Here is a 27,632-nt window from a genome sequence, read left to right on the forward strand (position 1 = left end):
TTTCAAGGAAAAGTTTCAACTCAAGGCTTTATTACTCTCAATATTCTTATAATTTAAAACAAATCCTAATAATTTTGTCCGCAATAAAATATTCCCCGCCTTATTTACAAGGAGGACATTAAATATTATTCCCAAGAATAACAGATAAAAAAAAGTGACGCATCTTACTAATTTCTAGGTCCGTGATGTAAGTTACAGAACGAACTTTATTCGCTTAGATTTGTGCCCCAAGCGTGAAGCGAAAAAAAAAAGGTTACTTACACTATGGACCAAGAAAACGCGGTAAATAAAATGTTTATTATATCTCTCCGTTCAAGAGGATGATGTTAATTCAAAAAAACTTAACTTAACTTAGCGGCACGCTTAATTGACCAATCATAGCGCACGTACTAACTGAGAGATATAATAAAACATTTATTTAATTGCGTCCATGCACTATTTTGTTCCTATTTTCTCCAACAGCTTGGGTTTTTTATGAAACAAATAACAGCGGTAATCGAAGTTCTGTTGCCACAAATTAAGACTTGACTGGCCTTGACGTGTGTAGACGGGCGTCAAACCACCACACTCTATCCAGTGGATGTCCATTCAATATTATTCAGTGCAACGCAAATCCTTTTCCCATTCATGTACAGGAAAAAAACGGGACTTGATTGACTACCTGCGTGGACAAGCGCGACACGACAGCTGCACCAATGACTATGAAATCTGTACAAATTTTACAAAATAACCCTACAATGGTCACTGGGTTTGACAGAAAACCAAATGGAGTGTTTGTAACCCACCTTTCATAGGAAAAACAAAAAACATCAAGTTTTCAACATGCCCAGCTCATTCCTCGCAAGTAAAATAAAACCAAACGAAACCAAATTGCCATTCACGGCAATAACTCCATCATCGTAGTTTCACTGTGGTCATTACATCCACTACATGGGGCCTTTATGCGCCTCTATCAAAACACTAAGCATCTAATGTGTAATCTTAAAAAATGTCAGAAAAAAGAGCAACAGAAACAGAAATACCAACCACGGACATTATCACCCTTAGTTGCCCTTACACCTTAAAGCAATAAAAACTTTGTCAAAACAAATAAAGTTTCTTCTTCACCAGAACTTAAAATGGCATAAGTCCGCAGCAAACAGACTAACGGAGAAAGTGACCCGGAACGTTCCTGGAAGGTGTAGCTAGTAAAAGCCTTCGCTCCAACTCTCGCCATCATTGGATCTCGCTGGGCTCACTCCACGAGGCGTTGGAATTCTCCTTGAAAAACAAAAGAAAAAAAACACAACAAGTAAATCAGAAAGAGATAGATATGATAGATATATGATATAAGAGGCTAGACAAACTTAGGCAAACAAGCACACCATCTTTTGCTTATAACTTGTGGAGAAATGTGAAGTAGAGTATTGGAGGAGCACATTTTTTGATACCTCGGTGCTGCTAGCTGACCAGCTCTGGGTGTAACCGGTTTCCTTGGTGACGGTGAGTGTGGAGGTGTGTTTGGTCGCCTAATGGCAGTAACCTGGCCTGAAACAGGTCTTGTGTGAGTCGGAGTTTGAGGTAAACTGCGCCTGCGTACTTCAACATCCTCCGCTACCCGTGATCGGGCTGATGGCTCACGTCTCCTGACCAGATTTGGTTCACGTCTTCTCACTTGAGAAGGAGAGAAGCAAATCATAATAAGAAACGACTAAAGATATCTTACCTATTGAAGTTAAAATTACACCACTTGCCACCCTGAATGAACTTGCGGGGAATGAATGCAACATCCAACAACACTGGGCCGGATTGTTCAAAGCTGGGTTAAGATAACCCAGGGTTAATGTGAAATTTGATTTCAAGTCCGACAGCTTTAAAAGAAAATTCATTTTAATTCTTTTTGTCTCGATTTGATTATTATATGCTCTAAAAGAATAGAGAAATATTCTGAAAAAGGCACTTGAATAGAGAAATAAGGAAACCTGGTTTAAGATTTAACCCTGGGTTGGCGCTAACAACTGAGCCCTGATCTTCAGTTGTCATGACAATCACATCTGGATTAATGTAGACTAGTGCTAAACGTTCGTCGGAAGGCTCAGCAAAGAGCGAGCTCTTAAAAAAAAAAAGTTTCACCAAGGAATTCACAAATGAACTCCCTCTTGATTTGTGTCGAGCTGTTTATACCTGCTGTTACTATGGGAACATCATCGTCTGGTCTCATGTCTTCTCTCTGCCAAGAATCTGGTGACAAATTGAGAACAAACCCTGACTGACGACTCAAACACCACAAGTAATTAATGGTACCTGAACGGTAATGGTACTTTTTGATCTAAAATCACACGAAGGATTGCACGAAATGAAGTTCAACTACCACTTTACCAAAAAAAAAAAAGAAACATGCGGATAGAAACAAAAACCGTTCTCAACTGCATATACGACAAGACATAATTGAATACTAACTATTGTAATCATCTTGATGATGACTGTTGGTTGCTGGAACACGTCTCCTGGGTTGAACATATTCCTCATCACTATCAGCTTGCATATATGTTTGGATTGCTCCTACATAGCCAAATTTTAAAAAAAAAAAACCTTATTAATTACTCCCTTAAAGATCATTGTGTGTTCAGATTCAACTTTGACAGGGAAAGTTTGACAACTTACCTGTTGCCATTGGTTGTTTGACCTGTGGAGGTGCACCTCTTCTCCGCACTAATCCTGTACAAAAAATAGTATTCAAAACATTAGCTATTGATACGTGTAGATCACCAAAAAAAAGAACACAATACAATACAGCTAAAAGGTTATTACTAAAATTAAAAGGCCTACAGAATCATTGAAATACCACATTAGACGCTGTCTAAAATGATTACTGATACAATAAGCAGTGATATTGTGAATGATCACAACAATGTTTGTGGCAAGAAAACAAAACTGTCTTTGTACAGTGGTTTTTTTTTAAGTTCCACTACTTACTTGAATCATAAACTGAATTCAAAAGTTAGGCTAGGATTTAAACACTATTAAAATATAATTTCCAATAGACCCTCACAATTTTACTACAAGTACTGACCTTTTACCACCAAGTCTTCTTTATCTTGTGATACTTGGCCTCGTCTCTGTGGAACTACACCTCCAGTATCATTGTCATCAATTTGTAGTGAAGCAGTATCTTATTTGTTGGAATAGTCGGAATGATAAAAGTTAATTGGTGGTGTTGCAGTCCATCAACATAAGTTACCAAATGTGACAATTTCACATAGTCACTTACTCTTCAATGATATCATCAAAACAGATGTTTTGGCTGTGCACTGCCAGTTTGAAGAGACACGTGTTTTCAGGACCTCTCTATCAAAGTTAGTAATCTCACACTCTCTTAACTCACCCAATGAAGCTCTGGGCTGTGGGGATTCACCTCTCCTTCTCAATGGACCTACCACAAATAAAAATATAAACAAATGATATTCTTTGTGCTGTACACCTCCCTACTCTAAACTTAAAAATGCATCATGGATAACAACTACAAAAATCAGATTTTTTCATGCACATGTTAAGCAGGGCTATTGAAAATGTTCAACCAGATTGCTGAGAAGCTATATTTTTCTCTGCACAAGTTTCAAAATTAGAGATCTTGTTTTTTTTCCTAGTTTTATCTATGCTTGTGTATCTTACCTGCTGCTATTGGTTGTCTTGCTTGTGCAGGAGCTCCTCTTCTCCTTAATGGTCCTAAAATTTTAATTAAAATTAAATGTTTCACAAGCAGAAAATGTGAGCACAATTAAGGTGTGACATGTCTGGTTTTCAACATATGTGAAAAGGGATCTTTCCAAAAACAATCATGTCTTCGAATTTGGGATTTTGCTACAATTATATTGGTTACTGTACTTTGAATTAATAGTTTGAACTTTAAAAACTCAGTGGACGCAAAAGTATCTTAGTTTTCATCTGGATATGTGTGTAATTTGACTGATATGATGCCATATGTTTTTCTCAAATTGTAATCATATATAGAAGTAAACAATGTTTGTTTTCTGTAGAGCTCCTAAGGTTTGAAGGTTAATAGGCTCTTACATGCTCTTTTGGTGCATATTTTGATGCATTATGGTTAATATTTAAAGGGACAGGATTTCTTTCCCTTCCAAGCTGTTAAGTTGTAAGCGCTAAGTTTCTTCCCCCACCACCTCTCCTAAACAGAATTCTACGTGCACCGCGCTGCGGCTGACAAAATTCAAAAGGGGACCCACCCTTTAGGCGTCTTTGTATTGTACACCGATGGTTTTTTTTGGAAAGACTGAGCTAAATATTTTTCCATGAAACCTTTAGCCACCACATTAAACTAATTTTCAAAGAGAGTGGTAAAGAAGAGATAGAAATTTCTATAGAAAGGTTGAGTGATGGGTGATATGAAGGGGTGGGATATCATATGGAAAAGAAAAATTTTATAAGCATAGAATTGTTGTTTTTACAGGAAGACTCAACCCTGCTACATTTGAAGTTTCTGGTCAATGCAGTTTACTTTGCCTGCTAATTGCCAGCTAATTTGCTGAAGTCTTTTGTTCACTTGCATAAAACAATCACAAGACACACTCAAACAACAGAGGCTAGGCAAAGGCATTCTAAACCAAATCTTGGAAGGATTTAGAATGTATTACATGATTTAAAATAAATTTTTCTCTGTTTTCCATCACTGGTCATCATTATATAATATCATCCTCACCTTTCACTACTAAGTCTTCCTGATCTTGAGATACTTGAGCACGCCTTTGTGGAACAATGCCATCATCATCACCCATGTCATCACTTTGTAATGAAGTTCCATCTTGACAGCGAAACAATTAATTTAATTATAAAACAAATAACTGACTTCTTAACTTGATCTATCCTGTAAAACAATCATTGACTTCTTAAACCAACACACATGCTAAGTTACCTCTGTAACCAACACTAATTTTGTGAAGTGAGCACTGCAGTATAACTCACCTAAGGATGTTCTTGGTTGGGGTGATGGTCCTCTTCTTTTCAGTGGACCTGAGTCATACATAACATCAAGTTTGAATCACTTTTGAAAGAAGAGCATGCATCAGAAACAATTCATAATTTCACCTCTTATAAAAGAACCTAAAATTTTGAAAATTGGCTGCAATTGTGCTTAAACTGCAAAAACAGGTGCCACCATTTTGGAACACTGCTTGATTGCCTGGCTCCTTTCCTAAAAATTAACAGCTTTTAACCAGCAGACAGCACTTTTTAATAACTTCCTCCTATCTGAGTTGAGTCCTGGGAACTCACATCTCTGTGAAATCAAAAGGTTAAGGAAAATTGTTCTTTGCAAAATTTGTTTCCCAGTTGAAAGAATAGCTACATTCTTCAAAGTTCTTTCATTTTGACACCTGCATCATTCCTGAAGGCCAAATTCAAAACCCTCCCTTCTTTCAAGAGCGTTGCACACAACTTGTAAAACAGAAGTTGTAGAAATATCAATAAGAATATTGCTGGGAAACAAAGGGATGAGGAAAAGAACTCTACACAACTACAAGTGTTTAAGATGAAGGGTAACCAGAACTATTTTATTCTTTCAAACCAGGCTGTAACGTAAGGCGTTTCACATCACACAGTACATAATGTAACAGTAGTCTTCATTAGAAACATAGTGTAAAGGTATTGTTGGTTACCTTTTACCACCAGACTAGAATCCTCCTGGCTTGAGGAGTGAAATGCTGGAACACGTCTCTGAGGTCTGGTTGGTGGACTGTCATCATCACTGTCACTATCATTATTAATGGGCCTTGAGGTCTGAGACACACCTTAACAATAATTAAGTTGAATATTAATTCACAAATTTAGAATTAACTGAGGTCTCCCTTCAGTCCACCTATTGGATTACATGGGAAGCAATGGAAAGGGGATTTGACGAATTTCTACCTAAACCCAGTTTATATAGATTCCTGAGTTTTCATCCTTCCCATTAGTCTGCACTTTCAGATATTTCTGTTGAAACGGATTATACACTGGCTTCCTTTGACATTTGCATACCTTCCCTGTATTGTGTGTTTTCAATAACCCTTACCTCCTGTTCCACTCAATAAAGCATATGAACACACATAGAGTATGCCAATTGAATAAAGAATGCAAGATTTATCATTGCTGCATAACCAATCTAGATACATCAATATGTATCTACAAATACCACAATAAAAATCTTTTAATAATCAACTACACTGTAATAAGTGCATATGTAAGGGCAGTCATTTCTCCATCTAGTTATTTATTTTTGTACAGTATGTGCTAATGGAAAACAATGTTTTATTGTTGTGTGAAGATTCAGCCATAAGGGCTGAAGGAAAAGTAAGAGCCAATGTTAGCATCCCTCACTTCAGCCAAAGTATGATTTAAACACATAAATCATGTACCACTATTAAATCAGAAATTTTTATTCTAATCATAACTTGATAGAAACAATTGGTTTTCAATACCTGTTGATGGTGTTCCCCTTCTTCTCACAGGGCCTATCATAAATGTAAAGGGAATTATTGTCAACCAAACTGATAAAGTGTTCTTTTAATCTGATTGTTAAATTATACATACAAATTGCATCATGAATCGGTTTAATGATTGAATTGGTTTATCAAATTGAGTGTCTTGCACTGAGTATTAAACAGGAAAAAAAAACAAACAAACAAACAAAACTTTAGAGCTAAAATTTCAGTGGAAAAAAATCTGAACTACAATTAAAATTGAACCACAAGGCAAAAAGAAAAGTCCTCTTAAAAACAAACAATCAACAGAATGGTGTATATGTTAGATCACTGAGTAACATACATCAAATTGCTCAACTGCATCACAATGTTACAGAACAAACCTCGCACAGTCAAATCAGAATCATCCTGGTTTACAGTTGCCATAGGAACACGTCTCCTTGGTTTTACTTGAACATGTTCATCATCATTGTCACTATCATCACTCAGCTGCCCTGTAGTAATTTATTTATACATCAAGAATGACACAAATCAGTTCTTAGGGTGTTTTTTCTCATTAAATATGTGAGCTATAGAATGCATGAACTGAATTCCAAAGAGATTTTATTCAATGACTAGTCTGAATGTAAGTTAGAAAAGCAAGACATTGCTGCAACAAACAAACAAATTATACCCAGCTTTGATTACCAAACAAAGTTTTTTTTCAATTTTAGCCAAAACAGGCAGAAACAGGGCTAAATTACAACTACTTACTTCAATAAAATTGAGTACACTCAGAGCATGGGAAAAATGACAAATTTGCTTTCATATATAGTGTACTTGTGATGCTCTAAGCAAAAACCACAATGCTGAGTGACATGCCAATGGAATGTAGCAGATCAGTGATCCAATGACCAGTTTGAGATCATCCAAATCACTGATCTGATGAATTCCAGAGTGGATTCAATGGATCAATGATCTAAAAAGGGATTTGCATCAAACAAATGCCACAGATCAGAAATCCTGATCTGGATCATCCCAAAGGAATGCACCCTTAAATAAAATCTACACCTCAAATTGCACAACCAAGTAACAGTAAACAATAGTTATTAAAAGAACATACTGTCATCATGAACAGGTTGTTGCTGCACTGAATTGTGATGGGAGTCTACACTGGTATGTGGGGGAGATCTAGACAATGCCTCTGTAAAACAAACCACACAAACCATGGATACAAAGCACATGTACTTGTATTGTAAGTACCTCACACAATGATCTAGGTGAAACACATATCTGGCAGTTCTCACATTCAATATTGTTGTAGATGTAAATATGTAACATTCAAAATGTTTTTGACAATTTGTCACATTTTCTTGTATATGCTAGTGGAGACTTTGATGCAATTGGTTTCAATGTACATGTATTTGAATATCGTCAATTGGTTAGAACACTCAAGAAAAGTTACACCTGAGTCCATATGTGTTATACACAACCAATGTCATTTAAATGATACAAGAAGATGAACCCTTTCACTCTCAAGACCTCTATAGTAATTCTCCTTTCTGTCTGCCACACAATTGTTACGCTACTTCAGAGAATTTAAAAATCCAAAAGTTTATATTTTTTAAAATTCTCAGCACTTGTCTTCTTGATATCACATTGATATTATTTGGGACAAATTCTGAATGTACTGTTTAAGAATGATTTCTCAAATATCAAGAGGAATGACATGTATAATTATCACTTATTATTGATTTAAACTGTATTAGAACCAATACCTTCCTGTGCTGCAATAGACTCCAATTTTGCCAAAAGAGAGCCTCTTACTTTATTGAGTTCAGGTACATCCAAGTTGTCCTTCAGATACTTATAAGGACTTACTCTCTTCTGCTCCACAGAGGGTGGATGACTTGGAGACACATATAACCTAATCAGGTATAAAACAAAAATACAAAACCAAACACAAAACAAAACAATGTAGGGTTTCTGAGATTTACACTTCCTGCAACCATACAAGTGTTCATGTATGGTACAAGTTTTAATTGTATAATAAGCTTAATTATTCTTGCATTTTGATTGGTTCTTACTTATGATCTTTTGAGGACAGACGCCAAAATGACAACACCATAAACATCTTGCTTTTTAATCATGTAAAACAAACACACGTAGATTCCACGTTGAGTTGAATAATGTAAAGGTATTACAAATTACGATAAATTTGGTTGTTTGATCGAATATGACGTCTTCATCTATTGAAACCATCTGTGCTTACCCGAACATGTGATTCTGACTGAAGAAAAACTCTACAACTATTATGACAGATTGAAACAGAAAAGCCGCTCACTTGAGAAGTAATGCACTCGTACTGTTTACTGAAAAAACATTTCAAAGGAGCTAACTAAGCTTGGATTAGTCCAAGGGTAAGTGATAATGAAATTGTTTGAGAAGCCACCTAGAGTACAGAAAGCGAAAATCACCAAAGTTACCCACCATGTATCCTCATCTTCCTCTACCATAGCGTTCAAGTCCAATAATGGGACATCATCCAAATTTAACTTGACTTTGACCATGTTATCGTCGTTGATTCTGTTCGAGGGGACACGCCGACTATCCGTGCTCTTTAGTTGCGCATTTTGTTCTTCAAGCCGTTTCACCATCTCCTGCAGTCGCTTGATGTCTGAGCCAGCAGATTTTCGCAACTCCGCGCTCATGTTACATTCGTGACGTGAAGCCTTGCAGACTGACGTCCTGTTGTGAGTTATAAAAGAATGTATCATCTACTGTATAACCTTGATGCCATTTGATTTGCTCAAGCCTTCGAGTACTTATAGAAGCCCACGGTCACTCCGCACAGCTGTAATTGGGATACGTCATATATGAAAGTTTTCATGTCCGCTATATAACACCAGATTGGTTCAAGGATTTTCTTTTCCAGCAAAAATCAAAATAAAATGACAATCCAACAAATGAATGAAGTTTGCAGAGTTCTCTCCAAACATCATGATTTCCTCGGCGAAACTGCTCATTTGATGTACAGCCGAAGGACAAGGGCCTGGCGCTGAAAATAGGACCTCTTGCAAATCACGCAGAGACCTCTTGCCAGCTCGCTTTGCGCGGGGCTTCAACCTTACATGCTCTTTTGGTGCATATTTTGATGCATTATGGTTAATATTTGAAGGGAAAGGATTTCTTTCCCTTCCAAGCTGTTAAGTTGTAAGCGCTAAGTTTCTTCCCCCACCACCTCTCCTAAACAGAATTCTACGTGCATCGCGCTGCGGCTGACAAAATTCAAAAGGGGACCCACCCTTTAGGCGTCTTTGTATTGTACACCGACACGTGACCAGCTGTAACCAGGTCAAGACAGATTAAATAAAATTGCCAGTTATGGCACCCCGCGCTGTTTATCATCCGATTTTAGTGTTTCTTAAAATTTTTTTATAGTTTCTTTCACGTTGAAAAGGATTTGGCTCATCGCAGAAAACGACACAAAATATCGGGAGGTGGCGGTCATAAGAAATTTACCAATGGTTCCTTTCAAAGCATAAAAACTAATGAAAAGTATATTAATCGAGATGAAGTAAACTTTAATTTAAAAGGGCAACTCCTTATTCGTGACCGGGGAGGAAGGTGGCGAGGTACTTCCTGGTAAGAGGCTGATGCGGATGTGCACCTGTATGGGGCTGCATTCTCACGACTGGATTCACCACAATGGGGTTACATTTTCAATGAAGTTACAAGAATGGTGTAGCACATTTACGGTATCTTCGGGATAAGAACATTCTGGTATGTAGGGATTTTAAAATGGGAAGATTCGCAGTTACAAAGTTGTTACATTTGTCTAAAAGTGACTAAGATGGGGTTAATAAATGGCTACAAAGCAGACTATAATGGGATAGGGGTTCTGAGAGGCCAGCGGCTAATACACAGCAAAAATTGATCATATCACCCACCCGGGATTCTCGATTCTTTCTGATGTGTTTCCAAGAAATATTACATCATGACTTTATCGTACTATATCATCGTGACTAGCTAAAAAAACTCTAAAATTACTTTTTAATGTACGTTTTAAAACCACGCCCCTTTTGGAACTTGTTGTGGCGCTTGAATTGTTAGTTCTCTTGCTCTAGCCCAGGCCTCTCTTGGCGACAGATGAATTCTTGTTGGTTCATAAGTAGTGTTGATATTACTTAGAGCAATATGCGTATCAGTATCCATTTCTGACAGATCTGAAAGTTCTGACGGTAACTCATCCTCAAAATTTCCTTCTGGGGACACTGTTCTCTTTTTATTTTCCCGTCGTCCCCTCTTGCACAGCGCAAACAAAATACAGTGTAAAGCGGACACCGCAAGCGCAGAAACCCCGACGACGATTCCTATCTCCACAGGAGTGAGGCCTTGTTCGCGAACATCGTCCTTGTCGGAGGGAGAGATGGTTCCGCTTAACACTAGAAAAAATCATTTTGTTCATTTTAGCTTCTGTTGTACAATGGCGTTATAACGTTTTTAGAGGAATTTAGACTACATATATAGTACAGAGATGAACTGTTTGACAAACGTTACAGATTGCAAGGTTCCATCGTAATTTCCATTGTAAGTTGCCAAGCCTATGAAGACGTATCATGAATCGAAAATAAAATTTACCAAGTTGTGGAATTCTCAAAATGTCAAGAAGCCTCAATTGAAGTCAACCAGTTCGGTTTCAATTTGCAGCTATAACTCGCATGGCTTTGAGAATCAATCGAGGTATGGTGACCTCGAAAACTCTCTGGGTCGTGGTAATCTCCAAATTGAAGTCGTGAAAAATGTGAAATATTTTTCAAAGATTCGACTGTTCTTTTTCAAACTTTTTTTATTTGGACCTCCCATATCTTTACCTCGATCAAAGTTGAACGAGAGGAAAGTATTAATGTCCTCGCGCGTCTTAGTTAGTCTGAGTTGCACCTCTAATGCTGGTTGCTGCGCATGCTCGATATTATTTTCCTTCCTGTACATACGTAAGGACTGAGGGTGTGAAGTCATGACATCACGCTTAGTTTTTTTGGCTGGACGGGTTACCAAAGTTTACGAAGGTACATTGGCTTTAACAATCTTACTTGTGAATATGAAAGCGATCTTCGCAGTAATAATCACTACCTAAGCGGCAGTGAAAATAAGGTCTGAAAAAATTCAGGCCTGCACGGGATTTGAATCCGTGACCACTGCGATACAGGTGCAGTGCTCTACCAACTGAGCTAACAACCCAACTGGGAGCTGGCTGCGGTTCACAAATATTCACAATCATTGAGACTTACTTGTGCTGCTTTCAACATGGCGCGTGCTTTGTGGCGATGTCGTCTTTGCAGATGTTGATGATGTGTAAGGATGACACAAAAAATCAAAAGTACCGCCAGAAGAAATGTTTACAACTGAAACATCAGTCATTACAGCAGATCCAGTAATAAGTGGAACTTCAAAAGATATTTTTCCCAGCTTAACCAGGCGCTCAAGACGCGTTTTCATTTCGTTGATCGGATGTAGTACAGTTTCACCCTCGTTGCTCAAGGAAAACCGAATGGATGTCTGTCAATAGAAAACAAGTTCAGTTACAGATGATAAGACAGAGAGGAAGAGAAAGAAAAAGTGTTATATCTGTTTGAAATTCAGCCGATTATGGGAAAATAATATACTTTGATGATATATATATATTTTTTAAGTAGAAACAAAAGTTAATTAGCAGAGATTGAACAACATCGAAACAGAAATAGATCGTAGTTAATTGGTACTGTAAACAGCTTTTTTTTTACAGACATACAATATGTGTGTGTGTATATATATATATATATATATATATATATATATATATATATATGTCACGTCATTTTTGGCAGAATGAAAGTATAATAATACGTGTTTCTGTTAAAAAAAAATTCATTACCTTGTTAAGGCATAGGCGACGAATTCTACTGACTAGTGAGCTTCCCACAAGTTTACTGAGGATGGACTCCAACTGGGCTTTAATGTTACTCTTTTCTTGTGAGGGCTGTGGTAGAGCTTGGTCCAAGGTAAATAAAACATGAAGACTATGGAGATAAGAAACTCTTTTTTTAACTTAAGATGCAGTTTTATACAATTATTAAGGCATAAAAAACTTACTCTGTAAATTCCTTAGGACTCCTTGCGGTGTAAACTGCACGTATATCGGCAGCAGGTCCAAGCACAACTTTACCTTGATTTACCAAGTGTTCTATAGTTTCTTGCATGGTCTTCAGATCACTATTTGAGGTTGTAGCTTGTAATTTAACAACGATTCCATCCTGTCAAAGAAGAAGAGTTTTGGCTGAAATAGTAAATGAATCAAGTTTCAGTAAAAGGCAGCGGCACAGAGGGGTTTGCAGTTGCCAGACGCAGAAAAGGTAGGACAAACAAAACAAAAAACAAAAAAACCAACAAAAAATAAAACTAAGTGGATAGAATAAAACTTAATTTCAATACTCAGCAGCTCCATTACTAACAAAGCTATACACTAACTTCGCTACCTGCAGCACACTGGTTTGAAGAAGTATGAGACACGAAGTATGCAAGATTACTAATAACTTATGGCCAAATAAGTTTTCCTTTGCTCTTTTTCTTGTCTAATCTAACTTGGCTTGGGCTTTTCGAAAATCATAGTTGAAGTAATTGTATCACCTTGATACCCACCACTACCACCTATAGTCAAGGGGCGGGAGGGACTAATTGACATATATTAACATGATAAATAAGTAATCTCCGTTACCTCAATGCGCAATACACGGAAGAATGAAGGGAACTTGCGCATGTAAATTATACCGCCGTCTTGTTCATGCGTTTTGCTGCTTTGTCCATGTATACCAAACTACCTTCAAGTCATACATTTCTAAGCAATGTCGTCTAAAATACATTTACGCGTTAAAATTAAGAAAGACGAAACACTCTTTTCATGTCAAGTCTGATAGGAAAGTCAGCGTCAAACTAAGGGCTACTGGAAAGTTTTCGGGTGTTTGTGGGATTTTTAAAAAACATTTACAGATAATTTGGTTGTTTCGGCTTCAAAATTAGTCCCAAATAACGCATGAGCACAGTATAAGTATCCATGCAATGAACTGGTGACTTACCTTCTGCAGCTGTAAAACACCAATGTTAAGTGGGGAGGTACTGCTTACCAGTCGCAGTAAATTTGTCTTGAATAAGTACTTTATAGTGTTTTGTTGATCAACCAGTAAACTCATGAAGTTTTGGCAAGGAAAACGGACAAACATCGACAAACTGAAAAAAATGATGTAAAAAAAACCGCGTTAGTTTTGTATGCCATTACCATACGTTTTATGGAAAAAATTAGCCGTTGTAGTCATAACCTTGTTTTTCGTTTCCTCTACATTCGTCATCTTTTTTCTTAGAAGAAAAGAAATTCCAACGTTCCTCAGTAAAAAGCTGTTTTCAACATTTGAAGAAAGTGAATTATTTTGGTTTTCAAAATTAATACAGGCTTCTATTTGAAATGTTCAGTTACCTTTGGCTTGTTCTACATTCTGAGCTGCACAATGGAACCTCTTGTTCTGAACACCAGTGACAGCCTAAAGTGTTTCCACATTCACTTATGTTCGCTCTACAAACAAAAAATTAAAAAAGAAAAATGATCGAGTTCATGTATCTTTATGATCTGAGAGATATTATCAAATAGTTACTTTAACAAAGATATAGCTCGAATGAAAAGTGGCAAGGCTTTCAACATTTACTCGCCACATAACCCTAAAGAGACAAACCTTTAATAAATCAAAGGGAAAAAAGGCATATTCTCGCTCCAAATCGTTTGAAGCTCATGTGTTTTATTACATATCAAACATCTTTGCAACTTGCGAGAAAAATCGTTTTCAGACTGCAAACCGTAAAATAGTCTACTGTGTGGGATATGATTTTTCACGCAAACACCCTCCCATTTTCACAGTAATGTAGGTGAGGTTCGAAACTTGATGAATGTCACCCGACATTCCCGAGTCTTGGCGTGGCATATTCGATTACGTGACGCGTTTAGATCAATAGCTCACGAGCAAAAATATTTGAAGTACTGTGACATTTTTCAATTAAAGTTTCAGTAAAAATTTCTCAACAAAGTACACTATTGTCTTGAAATTAAATGAACTAAGACTAAAAATCGTAATGCCACGTTATACTACTACCATATCGGTTTTTTTCTCGTACATTTGAACACAATCTCGGGCACATCTGGGCGCAGAGGCTAGTGCATCCTTCAGAGCAACGTCTTCCTTATCTGTGTCAAACAGCGGGGGAACTGAGACTGTCAAAGAAATGATATGAAAATATTATGTTTATGATTGATTTTTTTATTATTGTTTTTATCATAACACTATCTTTTGAATAGTTTCCCAGTGGCTCTACAAAGAATTGAATCACCAGTTCTGGTTTTCTTGCTGTTCTCAGGTCAGGTCAGGTCAGTTTGGATGCTATAATCCCACAGTAACTTAAATTTAAGTTCTTTCCAGTGTACATTTTCATAACGTTCCCTCCACTTTTCTGCTGAAAACCACACTTTCCTGATTAGTCCCAGTGTACCGCCGCGCTATATCCTCCTGTACTAACAGAGCCAGTTGAAGGCAACCACTTGCAATATAGCTTCCTGTTTAATTTGTCTGTTTAACACATTCTGCCCGTGGCATTCCCTTGGATCCAATCTACACTTGTTGTTTCTTTTTGTGGTTTGTTCCTACTGCCAGGTCTTAAGCAATGATGAGAGCCTCTGTCTCTGTGTTGAGCTCTCCTTTTCGCAGACATACCCAGATATTCTCATTGCTCTCGTTCTCTGTTTGCCTGATGGAGTGGCCATACAGAGTCTCATCTTTGGACCCCTTCCTCCCTCTGGCCCCAGTATCTACGGACGGGCTACGCAGTCCTTTGAATTTAAAACTCTGTTCATTGCTAGAATCATTCTTGTTCTCATACCAAGATGTTGAAATCCTCTCTTTGTCTTATCATTAATCCCTTCAGTATACCTAAGGAATACGGCCTAAATTTTGAATCCTTATATCAACTTCAATCATTGATTTGGATTCCCACAAATTTCCTGAATCACCTCAGATAGTCCTTGATGATGTTATTCTTTATCGGCTCTATCTGGTCATAGAGTCCATAAATGATGTGAATCAATTCGTCGGGCTCCATGACTCCTCGCAGTACTTGCAACCGTCGTCACCATCTCTCATTTCTTTAATTTTGCTGTTGTCGGGAAGTAGATGATACTTGATCATACTTGGGTGCACCATTTTTGCCCCATTTCAGGAACAGGACTGTACATTTTGTAATTCCAAATGACTGAGGCTTGGCACAGCTTGCACTAAGGAACGAAGCAGGGCTTGCCTATGATGAATTTGTTAAGTAATATTCTAGAATACTCTAGAATAATCCAGGATGTTCAGTTTTCATAGAACTTGTTTTGACTTGTCTCGAGCTTATTGAAATATAAATAGAATAAGGCGGTGATACTGATGAGCATGACAATTAAATTCTGACTGTTCGTTTTTTAGATTAGGTAATTTAGTGTTAACAACTGAATTGAAAACGTAAATTGGCCACCGTAAAGGGTAAAAAGTTGACGTTTCGAGCGTTAGCCCTCTGTCAGAGCGATGGGGCTAACGCTCGAAACATCAGCTTTTTTACCCTTTACGGTGGCCATTTTACATTTTCAACCCAGTTGTTAACACTAAATTACCTGTTATACTCTCCCACCGACGCAGCACCACAGTTTCTTTAGAAACTTACCTCCTTTATTCGTTTTTAGATTGTTCGTTTTGTTGTTGTTTTTTTTTTTGGTGTTGTAGTTGTCATTGGTTTAGTCTGTTGCAATTTTTTGTGTTCTTGTTAATAATTGAGAAAAACAAGAAAATCTCCTTTAGAGGACGATACAGTGGGAGCATTCCATATTTTTGGTCCTCAGTGTAGTGTAGCGAGCTGTTTAATGTTGCTTCTGCAGATGTGAGGCCAAAGGAGCTCCTTATTTATTATATAAACTGTTGCTTCCAGAATCTTATATCACACTACATATATATGGAAACAGCTGTTTGATAAACGAACACTACCCTACAATTATCCTTACCTGGGCAAGGCGATGATGTCCACAGACTTGTTACAGAATTTTCACACTCGTCATATGACATGTGACAAGAGCAAGGACACTAGAAGACAAAGAAAAATAATGGAAAACCCTTCATTAATGATAAGAGCACTTTAGAGAACAGATGCAAAAAAACTTTGCTCCTTTTATAGGCCTTTGTTTGCCTTTTTGTAGATCAAAAGCCTGGGAAACGGGCTTGTAAGTCTGTTCATTGAAGACTGTCCTTTTACGTGGAGAGACTGACCTGACAAACGGACACAGCATTGGTTGAGCAGACCCTGCAAGACTCCTCACAGAAACAGTCCTAAAATGTTTGGAAAGAAACGAATTGGTGGTTACAAAATTTTCCTTGTTTAAACGTGTGTCTTTTGTTAAGTTTGATAACTGCCTTACGTAATGTTTACACAGTTCCAACAAGTTAGACATGTTTTTTAATTGAAAACCACAAGCACTCACAGAACTAAATCAAGCTGAAGAAATTGACCTTTCTTTGAAATAATGAATATAGCTAAGAACTTTTAAAATAAGCAAGACGTTTGACGGTGACAAACGGCATTAGAATAAGAAGAAATATTTGCATTTTCTATTTACAAAATAACTTCATGCTATCGGCAAAAGATTGACCTGAGAGCCATAGAAAACATTGCCGCAGAATATATGATAATCTCAAACCTCATTTGGTGCAGTAGGTCGGTCGGTGCAGTTATGCAGACTTCTCGATGGAAAGCTGAGCAAGAAAAGTGACGTTCCTTGTATTTGGTTTAAGCTGAACTGAAGACAGGGATCTGAACTTTTTGAAGAGGCTCCGTCAGCGGAATTAATGAGCTCATAGAACAATCGAACTGTGTGCTGTTGGTAATCATTGCACCAAGATGTCTGCAAAAACAAGTCCCATTTCTCAAGAGTTGTTCCCCATCAAGTCAGTTTCAACTGCCCACGGATTCAGAATTTTAAAATGGAATAGGAAGTTAGAAAATGACCGACTTCATTTTTTTGAAGTTTTAAACAAATTGTTTTTATGCAAGATACAGCCGTGTATATTGTTTTAAACTAAACTGGTCAGTTCAGGTCCAACTGGATATTATGATTTTTAGCAGAAATGTTTTAAAAGTAGTTTCTTCTTTAACTGAAGAACATCCTCCTTCACCTTAACTACCACGCTCATGATTTACTGTCTTCATTTACATCATCATTGCATGTAAGCATTAGATATCAACATCCCTATCTTCCAAGTACACAAGAAGTTTCTCAGCATGGACTAGTTTAATGGCCTTACTTGCCATAGGTCTCCTCAAGCCTTTTGATAGAGCGTTCGGGGCACTGATTTGAAGGTAAGTTCGACTCCTATTGGAAGCATCCGGTTTTTTTTTCTCCGAGCATGAACTAACTGAAAACACTCTTCTTTCACTTAAATCACCAGGCTTATGACTTATCATCTTCATTAACATCATTATTGTGCATAGGCATCACATATCGACATCCCTATTCTAGCTGTATGCATGAAGTTTGTCACCATGGACCTAGTTAAATACCATAGCTTGCTACATGTCTATCATATTTCAGTGATAGAGCACTTGAGCTGCATATACTTATCAGAAGGGCGTAGCTTCGAGTCCTAGAGGGAGCACCAGTGTTTTTATTTTATCCGAATCTAATCCTCCTTCACTTGGAGGATTAGATCACTAGGCTTAAAATTTACCACCTTCATTTGAATTATAATTTTGCATAAGTATTACATATTAACATTCCTATCCTTGCAGTATGGAGGAAGTTGTCCTTTGTGGACCTAGTTAAACGGCCTAGCTTGTCATGAGTCTCCTAAAGCTCAATGGTAGGGCGTCCGAAGTAAAAATCGAAGGGTCGTCGGTTCGACTCCTGCTGTGAGCCCTTGGCGTGTTATTCGCTGATAACATCTCCATCCATCGTCATTCTCATATAATCTTCCCACTTGCTTTGCACGACAGCAATTTTTCGCCTAATTACTTATGCTTTTACCTGTACAGGGGAATGATGTTATTGAATGATTTATCTCTTTTGCTGATATTCCCTCTTTTTAAGTGCTATGATACCGACAGGGTTGTAACTCATGCATCAACATTTTAATTAAAGCACCTTCAAATTTTTGTCCTTTTTGATTAACTGACTCGCCAGCCAAGGGAAAACGTCTGTTAAATGCCCCTTGTGAGTTTTCAGACTAGTGGAACGAGAGAGGTTCATCATAATCTGTCTGAAACGTAAAGTCGAAAAGCGTGTCATTTTGTCCCAAAGATGCAGTGTCGGAGCGCCACAAACTTGTGCTTTAAAAACGGACTTAAATTTTACATCTCGCCACAGAACTGTAAATTCCCTATTAAGCACCACGTCCAAATTTGCAGCTGGGCCGCATGAAGCATTTGTTTAGACAACACTATTTACAAACGAAAAAGGTTCCCTGTTGCTTAAAGAGAAAATTAACAGCAAAATTAATTAAAACATTATTCAACCTCTGCTCCAGCTTATTCTCGTTACTTCCTTTTTGGGGAACATTGAATTTTACTTTGTCTGTTTGTGTCGCAGCAAGCAAGAAAATGGCCATGAAAAAAGTATGACTTCAACTCTTACCCACTCCGTTCGACGATGTACCATTCTTCGCCACAATCTTTTTCAAAACCAACCTGCAATGCAGTAATGATGCTAGTGGTAAACAATGGACCGAAATAATCGTTTATGGTGCCGGTGTCTTTCTTAATTTTATATTTTAATTTTTTTAAATTTTTGCACTCCTTCCGATTCTTCCCTTATTTTACCCAGCTTAAATTAAATTTCTGGTAAATTTCGGGTTATGTGAAGTAGGTGCCAAAACAGTTCCTATACTTTCTTTAGAAAGACCGGCGCATCATGTAAAGATTTACTTGCCTTTTCAGTAATGAGCTGCACAAAGGCGTGTTTGATCATTTCCATTCCCATGACGGCCAGCACATCTCGCGCTTGATTGTCGCCGAACTGGACACCTGCACTGCTGCACAGTGAAAACAGAAAACAGAACAGCCATACGATCCACTCGTGTTTTAATTTTTTCCTAAGGATTCAGCATTAACAATGTTCTCAACGTATATACCTAAATGATAGGTGAACTCAATTCCTTTGAAATAATAAATTACACACATTTTATTGACATAAAGGAAAAGATTGTTGTAACTTGTTATCTCAACTACGTATACGTCCCTGGTACTTGTAAGCCCGGCTCTGATAAGTAAGCCGGTTGGTAGCGAGCTCAGCGCTTTAAAGCAAACGTAATTTCAGAAAATAATGATACCGTTATTCATAACCTTGGATGTTTAATTACCATACCTTGTCCTGGGAATAGCTTTACTTAAGCTTAACACTTTATCCTGCTGGTAAGCTGAATTTCTCAGTGACACAACCATCATCTCAGGCGTTGAAGATGCTTGCCTATACCTGCCACAGTTACAATATTTGAAAGACAGCGTTTAGATAAACAGTGTCTAATTTAATCTAGTTCTCATTTATTGATGAATTTCAATCATTCAAATCCTTGTCAGCTTAAGTGCTTTCAAGGTATTGGTCAGAAAAGGGACCCGGTTTGAATGGATAAATGTTAACAACGTGTTGATTATCTAAGTATTGCAGAACAAAACTATCACTGTCCTCATAATAAGTTTAACTACAGGCTCATTCAATACATCAAACTTATTTAACATGACGTTATAGACATGAATGGATCTTGTCCTGTTGTTCTGTACCACTGAGAAGCTTTACTCACCAAGATTGCTGTAGGTGAGAATATGTCTTTTGCAACCGAATACCAGGAAACGTTCTTAATACTCCTTGTTGTGTTCCAACAAATCTGAAAATGAATGTTTGAATAATGTCTTCGTTTTTTCCGCCTTATCCAAAAAATGAAAATTAGAAATAAAAAACAAGGCAAAAGAAATTAAAAAACCTTACCTCCAGGTAACTAAGTACTGGTTTGTTAATTCGGCTCTCTTCCAGAAGTCCTCCAATTCTGATGTCATGATCACCTCTGCACGGATTGCTTCACTAAGGCCTATGAGTAAAGAATTTTTATTATATAGATACTGATGAAATACCAGGATTTTTCCTTTTACTAAAAAATCATATCTTCATCGCGCGCAGTGAAGATACTATTTTTATCTTTCACGTGTGAGGATATTGGTGTCGCCATGGTTACTAACATGATTAGCCAATTACAAGAGAGCCTCCCACTCAGGCGCGCGAAAATGAATAAAAAAACAATTGTTTTTCATGTATGAATTTCAGCCGTATCTATAGAATAAACAGAACATTACATGGCCGCTTGGGGATACGTATTTTATCTTCTCGTGCTGAAAGTATCTCTCATTCGTTCGCTGAGCTCACTCGTGAGAGATACTTTCAGCACTCGAAGATAGAATTCGTTTACCCGCGCGGCCATGTAATATCCTCTATATCCAAGGTGCTATAGCTGTAACAAACTGGGAAATGACTATCACCCTTTCATTTCCTTAATTCTCATAACCTTTCTATTTTATTCAAGGGTGATACTATAGGAAGAAATGAGATGTCGGTTTCTCTTAGGGGTTGAATCGTTAACCGTAATTATAACTATAAATACTTATTTTTAAACACTTAGAAAAATGTCCTCAGACCTTTGAAACGAACGTGAGGGACATTTTCATTGAAAAACCGTTGGATATTTTGCACATCTCTGATTGTTTCTGTATTGTAGATGAATTCATCAGAATCATTAAATGCTTCTGGAGAAATCTGGAATAAAGAATTTTACATGTGGATTAATAATAAAATAACTGAGTTGTACTTGCGAAAAAATATCTAGGTTCACTTGTGACATACCGAAAAGCTCATTTATTTGCGACAAAGTGAAGCTATGATGGTAAATAAGTTAAAACAGAAATGGTTCTCGATTAATTATCCAGTACAACAATGGCTCCCTCAACGATCAAATTATTTCAGAAAGAAATAGACACTTTTGATTTTAAGCCTCATTGGTAATGGACAGAATGACTCTAAATATTTCAGTAATTTTTGAAGCATTAACTATTTTTGAGAAGTGATTTACAAAGAACTCATTAGACTGTTACAGACCGGCTCGGTTAGTGGAGAGAGTTAAAAGGGTGCCACACTGACCACCATTAGCTTTCGCTTGCTGTATCGATCTTCCACAGATTTTTACAACAAACATTCTAAAATTACTACATTCATCTGACTCTTAGGTATTCCATAGGAGCAGATTGTACTGCGAGGAGACCCATAGAATACCTTAATAGAAGAGGACGTTGGAGAAATCAGTAGACTTTCTTTTGAACTACAAATTCCACTGGGATAAGAATCGGAAATATTCCTCCACAAATCCAATCGATGGTAAAGCGATGGTGAGTTATTCCTCGTAAGTTTGAACTACGGTAAACAAAAGAGTTTTCAAATCACAATGATGAAATAAGAACTACCATTGATGAGAAGACAAATAAATTCTAGGAAAAATAGTGAAATCTGATTTGCAGACTTCATTGAAAAGACTTCTGTCACTCATAATTCATAATTAGTGATGCAGTCTATTGATTTATCTCTCAAGCCCCTTTGCTCGACAGGTTGATCCACTAACCAGTGATTTTCATCCTTCAGTCTACTTATACATTTGCTCTCACTGTTCGCAATGAAAATCAAAACAAAACAGGCCCCAAACTTACAGATGTAAAGTCGGTTTTAATGGACTGTCCATCAGCTACCACTAAGACAATGTAATAAGCATTTTTTCTGACAGGTGTCCAGATGTAAGTAGCATTTCTGTAGAAGATATGGGTTCCATCTGTGGACCGATCTCCAAGTAACACAGGAAACCCAGCCTGAAATGACACAAGTCAGCAATAACCGTTATGAGATAAAGGCACTTTTGTAAGTTTTGTATGCTTATCATAAAAACCAGCGAAATGAAAATAGAGAAATTTTTTGTACATCTACTTTGTACTTTGTTACGTTTTTCAAGCCGATCGCTTTTCCCCACGAAACTGTACGAGTGGTTACGGTGACATTTTAATATATGCTGTCGCTAAATGATATTCAGTATTATAGTGTACAGGGAGTAATTGATAAAAATTCTGGTTAAGGCAAGAATACCTTAAGATGCTATGGCGGGAAGTTTTAGAAGTTTACTAAACTTTAATTTTTTCCTTAACGTTAGCAATCTGCCTGATCCAACTTGTGGAGCTACAGATCTCCTGTGAGTCAGGAATCTTTTTTTCAGTCGTTCTGTATTTATATGTTTTCTCCATAGTCATGTTTTGAACGTGCAAACAGCCGAACTTTTCGTTTTTACTTTGGGGCATAATGACTTTTGATTATTCTGGATCTAGACTTCGTATATATCCCGTATACTATGAGTCTCCAAGAAGCAAAACTGACAGAGAAATGATCAAAAGTTAATTTACTTCGTAGCACTGTTCACCAGACCCTCCATGGGTTATGTTTGATATGATGTCATCAGGGAGGCTGGCCTCAAACAACGAAAGCGGCAAAAACGAGCGGCTACTAGTGGTGTCAGTCGGACTCGGGAGGGATGGGTGCAAAATTGTCCGACCTGGAATAAAATATTTCTTTGATGCATTTGTTCTTAAAGGGACTCTACTGTGTATCTGTTAGTATTGAGAGCTTTTTGATATATCTGATCAGTTCTTGGGGAGGGGTGTAGGGGGTACCGGTACACACCTCTCCCTTAGATGACACCGGCTTTCTAATATAACTAACATCGAGTGAAAGCGACCCTCGCAGTATTGAACTCTACTAAGCAGTAGTGAAAATGAGGTTTGGAAATTGAACCCATGACCTCTACGATGCTGGTGCAATGCTCAACCAACTGAGCCAGTATTTTGCGAAAAAAAAGGAGAAAAAATAGAAATGACAAAACGCAGCCTGTGGTTCAATGGTTTTGAAGTAGAACATAAGACTAGATTAATAAAAATTTGTATTGAACGCTGCGAAAATTCTTTGTATTCTCAGCGTTGTACATTATATTATTGCAAAGTCACAAGACTTCTTCTTCGTTTTCGCTTTGTTTAAAATTTGTTTACGTCACCCTTCAGTCCCTTCATTCCTTGGTGTTACAAACCCTCCTAAGAAAAATCCTGGATTCGCCCCTGTAAAATGACAATACTTTGAGCCACGACAACTACTATGTGAAGTCATTAGATAGCTTCAAAGATACCTATGAGTCTCTCAATTGAACAACCTGGAAATGAAAATATATCTTTAAAAACTTGGAGAGTTACCTTCTTTGTTCACGAGTATGGCATAGGACTGGGCATTGGAAGACGCACGGAGGGCTTCTTTGAACAAGCGATCCAGAGGAAGGTCAAGTGCAAGGACTCCTTTTAATGACTCATTGTGAATCAGGGCAACAGATACTGTTACTGTGAGCCCTAGCTTTGAGTCCATGAAAGGGTCAGAAATCCGGGCTTTCTGACCAATCGGTATGTTTATTGATGTGTAGTAGCTGCCCATTATTCGTTTTAGTACCCCTTCCCTCTGGTCGCTTATTTCAACAAATACACCGCTGTTGTTGTACGCGATAGTTTTCAATCTTTGAAGACTTTTATGCGAGAGGCCAGTGCCGAGAGCGTACGTATTAATTTGGACTGTGTGGTTCTGAAAAGAAAAATGGGGTTTTCAGTAGATGATACCTCTAAACTCAGCTGAGTGTACAACGCATCAAAAAGAGGACATTTTTTCAATTGCCGCGGCCCAAATGAACAGTTTAATTTGAAATTAAATCTTTTATTTAGAAAATCTTAAAACTGTCCGGAAGTCTTTCGATTCCTGTTGTAAATGAACAGAGAAGCTCGATTTGTCTTTGATAAAACACAGATAAGTCAGCTCGCTATGAGCTAGTTTGCTGCAAGCCCTTAAAAGATTCGTGTTAGTGATACTCAAGCAAAATTACAAACCATTGAAGCCTGTCCTTCATCGATTGCTTGATAGATTTCTGCTTCAGTGTCACTTGGATCCCCGTCCGTTAAAAATAAGATGATGTTAGTTCTTCCAGATCCCTGTAGAAATGGTTAAAAATAACAGATTGCCGTACATACACTGTATGGTTTGGTCCACTGGATTTTAGTCGATCTTCGGTGAGGAGTTCTTATTAAATGTCACGGAATATATCGTGTTTCATACGCATGCCTATATTGTTTGAATTTTTTTTTTAATTTGCAAAAATACCAATTCTCCTGTGCGGATAATCCAGTCACTGAACGCATTCTTCCATAACCAACATGTAAGGATTACCCTGTAATGCAAAAGAGCCTTCCCGCGAAACGTTTTGGCTTTGTTGTCATCATAGACAAAATATATGCTAGTCGATATAAATATTTTGGATACTATGTGAACCTGAAAGCTTAGAGGCTAAACTTATGATCAGGCTTAAATTAAACCAGAGTAATACAATCAGCACTCTCTTAACAACATCACTTTGAAGAAAGTCGTTTTGTTTCACAGTCAAATATTGTTTAAAATTCTCTTTCATGGGCAAACAATGCTCAAATTTGTTAAGCGACGTCGACCACTCTCGTGGTCAGAAATTGAACAAATTCTCCAGTTTTGTTTCTCGGGTAAGAAGTGAAGGGGATGTTCACACCAACTACACGAATCACTACGTTCGTGTCCACCTAACAACTGAAATATTCGATAATTCTGGATTTCATAGGGAAATTGAAAGTTTGTCTAGGTAAACTAATTTTATTTGAAGAAAAAAGGAAAAAATGGGCGAGTAGCTTATTTGATATGTTGCATGTAGTATGAGTCTTTCTTAAAGAAGCTTTGTATGTGTTATTAATTGTGATCGACGATGCAATGAATGTTGATAGTTGACGTGTGCACGAAGTTCTCGACTCATTCTTCTGACCGATCTTTCCTTCATGGAGGATAGTCACGTAAAAGAGAGTTAATTGTAGAGTAAGCAATAGCTTCCCAACTTTCCGCGGAATCGAGTAAGTTATTAAAAGAAACGCACATTCCTTTTCATTACCTGCCTTGTGACATTTTCAAACATTTTGAAGGCGCTTTTGAAGGCTTTCGCGTAATAAGTTAATCCTGGAAAAGAAGAACGTCTCATTAAAACAATCATGATTCCTGGAATAAAATAAATGTTAAAATCTTTATGAGGATATTTCTTATGATTTAAACGGGCCTTGTCTATTTTTACCTGGACCATACTAGACAAAACGAACAAGAAAAGCCTATCTCTGAGTCATCTTGAATCCTACTTTAACAGTCCCATGATAAGGTATGTGAGTTTTACGGGTATCTCTGTTATATTTTTGTCACATTTGAAAGTCACATTTAGGGAGAAAACTTTCCTACCGGACGCCGTGAGTTTCCGGGTCCACTGCTTCATCTTAGCTAAATTTGCAGGGATTCCTTTCGCAACTGTGGCTCCGAAACATCCAGATGGGGTCTTTATCAGGTGGGAAAATGCCAAGATGCCGACCTAGCGGAAAACAACGGCAACAGTAAAAGAGGGAAAAGTTGAATCCCGTGCCAAAATGTCTTTGACTTACATTGTCCTGAGCTGACAGGGTGTCAAGCACTGTGACAGCGGCATCTTTGGCTAAAAGCATTCTCAGACCTGACATGGAGCCGCTGCGATCAACAATGATCACAAGATTTTTCTTAACGGGAGATGCTGTTTCCACGTACCATGATCTGAATGTCAGAATAAATTCCTACCATCAAATGCTAAGATTGACTTAATTATGTTACAGTGTGCATTGTAAGAATGATTCAAGGAGACTCAGTACAAATTTTTCGCTGAAAAACGCTAGTTCTCTTTTATTTCCTTGTTTTTCTATTTTCTTGAAGGAATTGTCTCCGATGCCCTTTCTGATATCCTTTCGCTCGTTCGGTATAAGTTTTAAAGTCTTTTTAAAATTGTTAACATGTGTTATTTTTGTAAATGCAAATAAACAGATTATACAATTATGAAAGTGTGGTGCACAAGAGGCATGTCCAAGGGGGCGCCACGGTAGCATTATAATGAAGTGTCGCTACCTTTCGGTTGGCAGATAAAATGAAATTCCATTGATGCGTAAGATGGCACCTTTATGTTTGTAGGCTGATTTCTTTCTTGCTCAACTTACTTAAACCGTGGATCAAACTGTGCTGAAGAGGTGCCTTCACAATGGCGTGTGTTTCCAGGGTACTGGACGTATTCTCCGTCTATGGAACCGTAATATTGCCATGCAACCACTGGCGACCCTTTAAAGTTGTCTTTGAACCTTTTTGACAACTCAGTGTTGAGGATAAAGCTTTCACGTTCGCCACTTAAAGCCGAATGTTTGATAGAACAGCCAGTAGTGGTATCCACCAAAGATCGAAGTCTTTCGCTGAAGAAGGTTGTGACGCTGGTGCCGTTCAAATACTTACAACATTCAGTAACGTTTTCATCATGAGTCTTACTTGACAACTGATGCAGCGTAGCACTAAGCTCCTGTAGGAACTTTACAGAGGCATTAAGCCGAGCAGCTGCAGGATCAGTTATACTGTTCAGCAGCCTTTTGACATCAGTGGTTTGATTAACACAGGAAAGAGAATCATATAAGCTTTGAAGACGGTTAAAACCAAGGTTTTTCTCGAAAACCTCGTGCAAACGGTGGGCTATCTGCTGAGCAGCAGCATTTGTTTGGTTACATCCATCAGCAAATGACAATGATGAATCAGTTTCCCTCAAAATGGCTATCATGAAGACAACTGGAACAAGTTGCTTTAGTGATCTTCTCATCACTTCGAGAGCATGGAACAATCCACTTTTAACGTTGCTGCTGTTGTACAAAAGAATGAAACAATGAATTCTTTCGATAATTACGAAGGACCTTTCCACGTCAAAAAAACTATTATTGGAACGAATTGTTTGCTTATGAAATGGAAGCAAAGAAATTGCAGAAAGGAAATATTGGTCAGTTATTTGATGATGACATTCCTTCATAACATTACGGGCCGCACGGCATCGAAAGACACAGTAACTTGTTTACAAACCATGGACACATGATGTAATACTCTGGGTGTAACAA

General features: G+C 37.7%; 1 protein-coding gene across 1 annotated transcript; it reads right to left on the bottom strand.

Moving 5' to 3' along the window:
• On the bottom strand, positions 1-27,583 carry LOC113673625 (uncharacterized). The gene is made up of 42 exons (XM_089191275.1): positions 26,703-27,583; positions 26,124-26,268; positions 25,927-26,053; positions 25,592-25,656; positions 24,516-24,617; positions 23,841-24,216; positions 23,004-23,152; positions 22,266-22,421; positions 21,838-21,975; positions 21,207-21,324; positions 20,506-20,605; positions 20,321-20,404; positions 19,888-19,995; positions 19,453-19,555; positions 19,159-19,211; positions 18,670-18,784; positions 17,230-17,433; positions 16,802-16,861; positions 16,540-16,618; positions 14,631-14,727; positions 13,942-14,037; positions 13,547-13,697; positions 12,567-12,727; positions 12,349-12,493; positions 11,726-11,993; positions 10,512-10,879; positions 8,925-9,211; positions 8,213-8,361; positions 7,558-7,638; positions 6,839-6,949; positions 6,453-6,485; positions 5,652-5,783; positions 4,960-5,007; positions 4,697-4,798; positions 3,652-3,705; positions 3,365-3,412; positions 3,053-3,151; positions 2,644-2,697; positions 2,440-2,541; positions 2,164-2,220; positions 1,431-1,653; positions 1-1,260 (listed from the first exon to the last, which is right to left on the bottom strand). Exons 1-42 carry the CDS (start codon positions 27,545-27,547, stop codon positions 1,185-1,187), a joined length of 6,069 nt encoding a protein of 2,022 aa, XP_089047401.1. The 5' UTR covers positions 27,548-27,583; the 3' UTR covers positions 1-1,184.
• Positions 27,584-27,632: the final 49 nt, after the last annotated feature.

Source organism: Pocillopora damicornis, chromosome 13, assembly GCF_964200805.1.
Source record: "Pocillopora damicornis chromosome 13, jaPocDami1.2, whole genome shotgun sequence".
Lineage (NCBI taxonomy): Eukaryota > Metazoa > Cnidaria > Anthozoa > Scleractinia > Pocilloporidae > Pocillopora > Pocillopora damicornis.

Coding starts and splice junctions, on each gene's coding strand:
- LOC113673625 (XM_089191275.1), bottom strand. CDS start 27,547: ATGAAGGAATGTCATCATCAAATAACTGACCAATATTTCCTTTCTGCA. Junction 25,657..25,926: donor CCGGAAACTCACGGCGTCCG/GTAGGAAAGTTT, acceptor CTTCTTTTCCAG/GATTAACTTATTACGCGAAA. Junction 6,486..6,838: donor TTCTGATTTGACTGTGCGAG/GTTTGTTCTGTA, acceptor CATTTATGATAG/GCCCTGTGAGAAGAAGGGGA.